The sequence below is a fragment of the Cygnus olor genome, chromosome 12 (genome assembly GCF_009769625.2).
Source record: "Cygnus olor isolate bCygOlo1 chromosome 12, bCygOlo1.pri.v2, whole genome shotgun sequence".
Lineage (NCBI taxonomy): Eukaryota > Metazoa > Chordata > Aves > Anseriformes > Anatidae > Cygnus > Cygnus olor.
This window is the reverse complement of record NC_049180.1, coordinates 19,464,983-19,474,195: the sequence shown is the minus strand read 5'-3', so window position 1 is coordinate 19,474,195 and position 9,213 is coordinate 19,464,983. Positions and strand designations below refer to the sequence as shown.

The following is a 9,213-nucleotide window of genomic DNA, read 5'->3' as shown; positions in this document are numbered from 1 at the left end:
GGCGAGGTGATTGGCGTGGGAAGCGGCCAGTGAGGCGCGGCGCGGCGCGGTGCGGGGAGGCCGGCGGCATGGAGCGCGGTGCCGTGAGGCGGCTGGCGGCCAAGGCGGGCCTGGGCGAGCCCCGCGTCGTCAGGTGCGGGGCCGGGGCCGGGGCCGGGGCCGGGGCCGTCACGGTCACGGTCACGGTCACGGTCACGGTCACGGAGGGCTCCCCGTGTGTTGCAGGAAGGCCGAGGAGTTCCTGCGGCTGTCCCAGGTGAGGTGCCCGGGGCTGATGGCGCAGACGACGGCCACGGGCAGCGCCGTGATGTGCCTGGAGCTGGCGGCCCGCGCCGCCAAGAGGCCGCTGGACAAGGTACGGGCGGGGGGCGCGGCCGGGCTCTGCTCAGCGAGCCCCGGCTGTGGGCGCGGTGCCCCCACGGGCTGCGCTGCCGCCGGGGCCCTGCCTGAGGTGCCAGGCGGGGGGCAGCGCCGCAGGCACACCGCGTGGTGACCCGCGCTCGCCTCGCCGTGAGTCCTAGCCCGTGTGCTGACAAACATAACGCCCGCAGGGGTGCGGGAGTCCCCATCCAGCCCGCGTTCAGGAGCCACGCCTGTAAACATCCATCTGCAGGCCCAGCTCAGTGGCGCTGAGCTGACAAGTAACAGCTGAGAGGTGCTCCTCAGTGTCTGTCCGCAGAGGAGGAGAACTGGGCCGCATCTGGGCCCTTGAGGAGCAGCATGAGAGCATTGGTCATCTCTTCACATTGCCCAGAGCCTGGGTACCTTTGTTTTTAACTTTTGGTTTTTTGTGTGAAAAAAGGGTCATGTCATCTTACATAAAAAAGACAAACTTCACTTTGGGTGAAAAGGTCTAAAAATAATACGGCCTTAGAAGATATGGCATTCTTGTTGGTTAGTCTGCCTGTATGCAGTGAAAACTTACAGCACTCATTGCACAAAATTGTTTAATATAGCAATTGAACTTCACTTTAAAGTCGCATGTGGTTACTAACCCATTTCAGTTGTCTGAATAAGATGCCAGTCTTCTGCTAATCCTTGGGGCTTGTCTTTATCTTTGAAAGAGCTATTTTATTAAACTCTCCGGTTTGAACAAGACGACCTACCAGAACTCCATCAAGTCTTTGGAGTGTTTGCTAGAGGTGAACCCAAGACTGGGAATACGAGACCTGGCGGTGCAGTTCTGCTGCACGGAGGCAGTAAATACCGCTTCAAAAATACTGCAGAGGTGAGGAAGCTCTCAAGATCGCACCAGTAATTGCTAGTAAGAGTCTTTGTTAAATGTGTAAAGAGCTTGTTGTTTGCAAGGGTCAGGTATCTCCCACTGACGAGTCCAGTGAGGTAAGTTCTTAGCACTGACAATCTAGCCACTTATCTAGGCCACTTTCTAAAAACGCGTTAAAAAGACTTAGCTTGTGAATCTTAGTAAGTCATTGTCTGAGTCCCAGTTCTTCAACTCAGAACAATATAAAAAAGATAAGACATTTAGTCATAGTTATCCACAGAATCACACTTCCACATGATCATGTCAGAGTTTAGAAGTAATGCTCAGTAGAAACAACTCCTCCTTTCTGGAGAAGCAAATCTCTTAAAACACACATTACTCTACATCTAAAAACATCAGGTAGAACACTTCAATGGTGATTCAACAGATTTAACTAAAATCTTGCTCTCTGTAGCATCTACTTTAACAAGAGCAATCACTGAAGAGCTCTGGAGTGCTGTTACCCTTCTAGCTTGTTTAAAAACTGTCAGGGATTCAAAGTATTGAGTTGCAGGACAGGGAACAAAGACCTGTGTATGCTTCTGGGTGCTTAATACAAACTAAAACAAATAGCCTGTGGACAGGGGACAGGTGGACGGTAAAAAATTAAATTCTTCACAGTGCTGAACATCCAGAAGTCATCTGCCATATATTGCACAGATGAAGGCTTAAATAGGTATTATAGAAACTATAACAAATAACTATTAAGGAAACTATAATTCTACCCCATATAGTAGGATGGATTTATGTAAAGTATCTTAATACAATTTTTACATGTAATGTAGAGATAAAAGCAGATGTAGATGGGGAACACCAGATTTCACCGACGTGCTTTGATTCCGACCCCTAATTTGAAATACCTTTAATTCAAATAGAGGAGGTGATCCCCACTCCCTTCTTTTCCCTGTTTTGCTCTACTCAGCCAGCAACAGCTGTTTGTGCTTGACTAAGTTACAAAGGACCAAGTGATCCAATATGAGACCTGTTCAACTGCTGAGTGCCATGTGACAAATTAGTCTCAAGGGCTTCATTTGTGGAGAATGCATTATACAATTATTGTCGTTTTTTAGGTATGAATCCAGCCTCCCCGAAACACAGCAAATGGACCTTGATTTCTCAAAACCGCTGTTTACAACAGCTGCATTATTCACTGCATGCAAGTGAGTACAGCTTGAGGGATCTTCTATGGGCTTAAATACCTGGTGAGACATCAACAGAAATAGTGCCTACAGTGTAAGCAGCTGATTTTTTTCAGCATGCCTGAATAGTCAGAAGGCTCTTTCCTCGCACACCCTGCTTTCTTTACTCCTGGAGCTGGAGACAGGCCTAGCAAACAAGCCTACACTGCATTTGCCTTCGGGAGGAAGCAAAAGTATTCGTATCAATTACACAGAAAAGAATCTTGAGATTTTTGTCCTAGAAAAATGAAATCTGTCTTCCCTGGTGTCTGATGGATGCTGTGGATAATTCCATTAGGACATATTATCCATGCCAGTAGTTGAAGAACTCCTGTTAGTGTTTTGCACTTTGCCCTTTTGCACTTTGCCCTCCTTTTCAGCCTAACCCGTGTAACAATAGTAACATTTTTAGATTTAATGAGAACTTTTTTCCTTTGTCAGACTAGATTTGAGCTAGGCATAAATCAAAAAGTTGTACATGGCTTTTGGTGGAAGACTGCTCAGAGTTGCAAGAAGGGCTTGCTGGCTTATGTTTGAGCACCAAGAAGCAGCTATTCAGAAGAATGAGAAGCTCTAAGCCCTACACCAACGCATCCCGTGGCTCTAACCTCTGGGAGATGGATCTGTCTTAGCTGTAGGCCTGTATCAGCTTGGAAGACAGGTGTCAGGAGAGCCTGACTCAGACAATGCTTTGTAAGAATTTGCTTGCACACACGTCTTCCCTTTTTAACAATCTTCGGAAGCAATTCAGGTGCCACATAGTTTTACAGCTCTTGACAAATGTTCTCTGAGAGTGGTCCCATTCAGCTCTTGACAGTAGTAGGCTTTTGCCCTGGTTCCCTTAAAACCTGTAAAGTATCTTTTTCTAATAGTTTCCCCTTGTAATTTGTACTAACCATGGGATTCACTTCCTGATTTGTCTTGATCAGGTAGTGTAAGGGTCTTTTTTCTTTCCTTTTTTTTTTTTTAAGCTAATTTTTTTCTAAGTGAGGAAAGGATTAGAAAGGACAAAAACCTCTGGCATACCTTTCTTCATTCTCACAGGCAGTGTTGGTACAGTAAACATCACCTCACCTGAGTGATACTTGCTGAAGTGTTGTTTCCTACAAGGTTAAATCAACTTTCTGTTGTAGGTGCTTGAAGCTAAAAGTGGACAAAACTAAAATCTTGGCTACATCTGGGGTGAAAAAAGCAATATTTCATCGGCTGTGCAATCAAATGGAGAAGATAAGCCAGCAGCTCAGCAGTAAGTTTTTGGCCTTACCGTCGTACTACAGCATACCCATCACCTGGCCTCACAATGCCCCTCTCCTTTTCCACTGGTTATTTCATTCTGATCACTTTCAGCTGTTCCCTTCTAGTCAAACCTGCCCACCATTCCAGTATGTTTCCTGCAGTCCGGTTCCCAGTCATAGTCTGGGACTGACTTGCTTCTGGGGAAGTCACAACAGCTTACAATGTGGCAATGCCAAAAATAACCTGTTTTCCTCTCTTCTCAAATGCTCGCTGCTCCATAAAATTTCTGCTGCAGTAATTTATTCCCTGCTTCTCCCATATCTTGGATTCCTCCTCCTTGCCTCCTTTTTGCATCTTGTTAACATAGCAACAAAACATGGAAATTACCATAAACATTTTGCTACCTCTGTTGCTTTGACTGACACTTCTGTGTTTTCCTTTCCTCCACTGCAGTGTTAACACACATCTAAGCCTTGATCTTCTGGTGGTAGTTCAGCCATTACCTGACACCAGGCCTCCACATGCAGCAGGCAGACATGAGGAGAGTCTTTCTTACCTGTTGTTGGACTTGCACCTCTCTTCCTTCCTTTTTGTGGAGGAAGATTGAAACACAATACATGACTTCCCATCCTTGTATTTCTGCTCCTTCCTACTTATCTCCTTTTTTCCTTTCCCAGACTTTCATCCTCACGCTGCCACTGCCAGTACCCCTGCTCCACTTGTCTTCATATTTCATACATGATGTTTTCTGGAGCGTACTGCCTGAACCCAGACCAAAAGCCACTACTCTCTACCTAGGCATGGAGCTGCCCATAGCGAAGTTACCCCCCCCACAGACAAGCGGCTAAGGGCAGCTGGTAGTTTCTGTATCAGATTAGGGAAGAATGTGCATCTGTATACAGTCTCCAGCATGTTGTGGGCATCTGTAATACAAAGCAGATGTAATGACATTTTTTTTATTTCTTTTTTTAGAGGATGATGTCCCCCTGGCTGCAGAGACATCCGAAAGCCTGCAGACTGACCCGGAACACTGCGAGAAGGAAGACAGTAAGTCGCGTTTAGCTATGAACTAAAACCAGAGCAGTTCTGGGCTTTGTTACTGCTTACTGATATTTCAGTTATATAATATCCTGTAAGAATCAGTTGACAGCAGCTTATACAATTCTGCAAGCCACTGCCTAACAAATGAACTAAGTGAACACAGCAGAAGGACGATGGTATTTATACTGTGGAGTTAAGTACAACTCCTAGTGGAGTTAAGTACAACTCTTCCATTCAGCCACAGAAGTGAAGAGGTGACTTGTGGGAGGCAGGCAGAGGAGCAAACCACAGGATTAGGATAATGCAGTGATAGTCCTTGTACAGAGATAAACCTATCAATGTACACTTGCTGGTTATTCCCAGCACCATATTGCCCCTGATGGCCCATCATGGACTTGCTCTTTTTATCACAGGATCTGATGATGATGATGATGTGCCATGTAAACAGCCAAAGACTGAAACAAAGCAAGACTATGAAGAATGGAAAAAGAGAATCCTGGAAAATGCTGCTAAGGCACAACAGACCAATAGGGGTACTGGTTCTGTGCCACCTTGTAATATCACTGCTGCTTGCTCATAATTTTCATTCCCCCTCTGCTGTAACAAGTATTCCAGTAGCATATGAGTGACAGCTAGCTGCTAGTCAGCTAATATTATTTATGAGCTAGTTTTTAAATATTTAGGATTTTTTTTATTAAATGACATTGGTATTCAGATGATTTTTCTAAAAAGCATGTTTGATTACTTGCCAGGCTGGTACGTAAGCAGTTGTGGCATGTGGCATAAGATAGCTTTGTTTTCCTTGCTGCAAGAAGCAGGTAACATTTCAATGCCATGTTAAATGTGAATACATTTTAAGTTACACGATCTTGTGCCTCAGGCTGAAAGTAGTCAGTGAAAAGAGAGGGAGGGGACCAATGGTGCCTTGTTAAACTGCACAGACAGCCAAATTAAAGTCTGATAAAGTGTTTTCACTGTCAAATAAATATTTTTGTCACTGAATTGAACTTAGTTTTTATGACCTGTGTGGGACTGAAGTCTCTTGTGCATGTAAGGGGGGGCCCAGCTGTTCCAAGAAACAAAGACACCAGAGAGAAAAGCTTTTTATTATACCATCAGGTTTTTGGCACTCGCTTTTCACATGTAAAACCCTTAGAGGGCAGGCAAAATAAAAGAGAACAGTGCTGTGGAAGATATCTAGGGAACAAGTATTTCAAAGCCAGGGCAGTGGGTAATTTGCATCTCAGGGGCATAAGCTTCAGCTGAAGAGGAGAGGACTCTGCCCCATAGTTCTTGGAGGCAACTTCTGCAGTCCTACACTTTTATCCCATCTATTATACTATATTGAAGGAAAATCACAACTTCTAGCAGTGCAAGGCTAGCATAACTTTAATTAAAGTCAAACCAAGCCTGCTGCCCCTCTCTCTTTCGTGTTTTCTACGTGACTTGTGCATACAGAAATCAATTAACATAAACCCTCATTTCAAAATCCATGGGAAAGTAACTCCTCTCTGAACATAAAGATTTGAAACACTGTCCTCACATGAACTTCTCAACAGTATTTTAATGGCTTGCCAAAAACTCACCACAGTGCATCTTCCCTGCTTACGTGGGTGACACTGATGGCAGCAGGGTTACAGATAGTTAATTCCTGCTTTAGCTTTCAGTTTATGGAGACAATTTTTTTTTCGTACTCACTGTTCCAATGTCCTATAGACCATGTGTCATTTTAGCTTTTTGCAGACCCCAAAGCAAAATGCACAATTTCACAGTGTGAAACATCCCATAAGGCTGCAGAGACGGTCTTCCTAGACTCTGCAACAACATCATTCTGCAGTACAAAAGGGATTTCTTTCTGTTAAGAGCTCAGTAGCAATTCTACAGGTCAGATGCAGCCTCTCTTTGTAGAAAATGGAGAGGAAATAGAAGACAGCAGAGGACATCTCTATTTATTACCCTCTTACAAAAATAGAGGAAGAAGCACACTAAGTAGAAAATCAAAACTTACTAAACATTTACCTTTCATTTCTTTGCCTCCCAATGCAATTGAAACATTAAAGAAAGGAAATAACTTCTGGTCAACTGTAATTAGCAAGAGCCAAATTAATTCCTGATGAGAGTCCTGAAATGAACCAGTAACTTTTTCAGGGAACGGACTCCAAACAAATGCCTGATGGGCAGAGAAAAATCTTAAGTTAATCAACCCCCACTGAGTAGGAGCTGTAACAAAATATCTCCTATTAAGTCTCATCTAATATGTGGCAGAGGGTCCTCAGGATTGGAGAGAACCCAAGCTAGTGGATGAGCATTCTGTAGTTAAGACCTATTCAAAGGTGCTATCAGGTCTGTTTTTTTATTTTTTAAAACAAAGAGGAGGATTAGGCCTGTTCCATTATAATGTAATTTATTAGTATTAGTTCAGAAATATACAGACCAACAAATATAATCACATCTAGCATGCAGAACCACTGTGGAAGAAAAACATAAACAAAAGTGGGCCTTCACAGAAGGTGATACATTGTCAAGATTACCTCATTTGATTTTAATCATTTTTCCCTGTGTTGATTCTGGAAGTGCTGCACAAGCCCAGAATCCAGGAGTAAAAAGTGAGAAGCACTGGAGTGGAAAAGATGACAAGGGTAAGCCATTCCTGAAATCCTCTTTTTTTCTTAGCAACCAACCCTGTTGCTAATTCGAGAGATATAAAAGTCCATAAAATTAATGGAAGCTTGACGCCTTTGCTGGAAAGCTAATTTTAAGAAAAAACAGAAGCTAATACTACTAAGAGCTCATTCAGCTCACACCGAGTTTTGCAGAAACCATTATAGGAATAAAGGAAACCATAGGTCTAATTTTAAAAAATGTTATACTTCTAGCTGCAAGACTGTAAGTGGCTCCAGCTCTTTATACATCAGGAAGAAGTTTTAATATTGCAAATAACTAGAGTGAAGAAAGTTTAATGTTTGAGAGCAGAGTGGAGAAAAAGGGCTTCAACCTCCCAGCTGGGCCAAAGGCAAAGTCAGGCAATATGCTATTTCTCTGCCACTGAATAGCATTAAGATGTGTTTTGCATATCACAGCATATCCATTTTCCATATAAACTTCATTAGAATTGTCACAAAGGAGAAAAAAAATCCTCAAACTAAAACTTAAGTCACAGCCAATGAAAAGCACTCATAAAATTTAAATGTGTAATCAAGTGTCTGGAAATCTTTTCTGGACAACATGAGATCTTTTTGCACAGAACCAACAGTCATTAGGTAACTTTTATTCGTGGCAGTTTCCCTTATCTCCCCCCAAAGTAAAAGTTCAATCAATTCAGCTCAACTCAGTTGACGATAAGAAAAAACAGTAATGGACAAATTGACTTAAATTGTTTCAAACCAGATTCGTCTTATTTGCTAACTAGGCAATACCTTCTCTTTAAAGGAGAATAGGAAAAAAAAAAGAATCAAAAATTCTCGAGTAGTTGTACTGAATCATCACCCTTACGTTTTAGAAAAAAATAATCTTTATGGAAAACTTATAGAATAAAAGGATGTCCAATATCCTTTTTTTTTTCCTAAGTAATAGACACCTGAGCAAAAAAAAAAAAAAAAAAAGTGCCACTCTTCTGGCAGTGCTCTGAAATTGATGATGTACAGCAGTTGTGAAGAAAGCCTTTAGAGACCCCATGCTTAGTGTGAGAAACCGAAAAACTGCCCAGGTGTTTTCTGGTATAAACAGACCAACAATATACTGCAGAACCAAAGCCTTCAGCAAGAAGTCAGCCCTACTAAATGCCATATTCTTCCATCACTATGTACAGCTAAAAACTTGTAAAAACAAACCAAAGTGTTTTCTGGTTTCAGAAGTCATTTCAGTGCCTCTGCCCCAAGGCACTTCAGGAACCTAAGCACTAACACACAATATTTGAGAAAGGCAGATGCAAAACTTCACGTTATAAAAGAAAAGGGTAGAAACTATTGAAGATACGGAGTCCTTCTCCCATGGCTTCATGCCTGTCTTCATGAGTGCTAGATGCTTCTTACAAGCTTATGGAAGCTTGACAGCCATACTCTGAAATCTCTTCAGTCTGTTAGCAGCAGCCACCACATAAAAATGTTTCTGTGAACGAAACAGAATAGTCCAAGTGTGAGTGTAACTGAAGTAAAGGACTTTCTGTGGCCGACATGGAGTTTCTTTCAGTGCAGAAAAAAATCCATTTACCTCTAACCACCCACACCTTGTGTGCATCGCTGTGCATAACAGCTGTGTATTCTGTATTTTAAAGACTGCTTCAGCTGGTCACTGTATAACCAAAGTCCTACTTTTATGAAGGTGCTGAAACATGCTACTCTTGGTGAAAATCTGAGGTGGATAAAAAACTGGCCAAACAAGCAGGCCCAATGTTCTCATCACTGGAACAAAGTTAGTTGGAGGCCCATTACTAGCGGTCAATATTGGGTCCAGTCCTGTTTAACATCTTCATTAATGATCTGGATGATGGGGCAG

General features: G+C 42.8%; 2 protein-coding genes across 7 annotated transcripts in view; one reads left to right on the top strand and one right to left on the bottom strand.

The window, feature by feature from the left end:
• The first annotated feature begins 6 nt into the window (after positions 1-6).
• On the top strand, positions 7-5,717 carry ORC6 (origin recognition complex subunit 6). Its single transcript, XM_040571153.1, has 7 exons — positions 7-133; positions 226-355; positions 1,065-1,228; positions 2,335-2,424; positions 3,576-3,688; positions 4,651-4,725; positions 5,133-5,717. Exons 1-7 carry the CDS (start codon positions 69-71, stop codon positions 5,297-5,299), a joined length of 804 nt encoding a protein of 267 aa, XP_040427087.1. The 5' UTR covers positions 7-68; the 3' UTR covers positions 5,300-5,717.
• Positions 5,693-9,213, bottom strand: part of MYLK3 (myosin light chain kinase 3) — a 48,816-nt gene continuing 45,295 nt past the window's right edge. For all 6 annotated transcript variants that reach the window (XM_040571145.1, XM_040571142.1, XM_040571144.1 and 3 more), the window contains one exon: positions 5,693-8,826. In XM_040571145.1, coding sequence (XP_040427079.1) covers positions 8,755-8,826 — 72 coding nt within the window. In that variant the 3' untranslated portion in view covers positions 5,693-8,754. The remainder of the gene's footprint in view (positions 8,827-9,213) is intronic.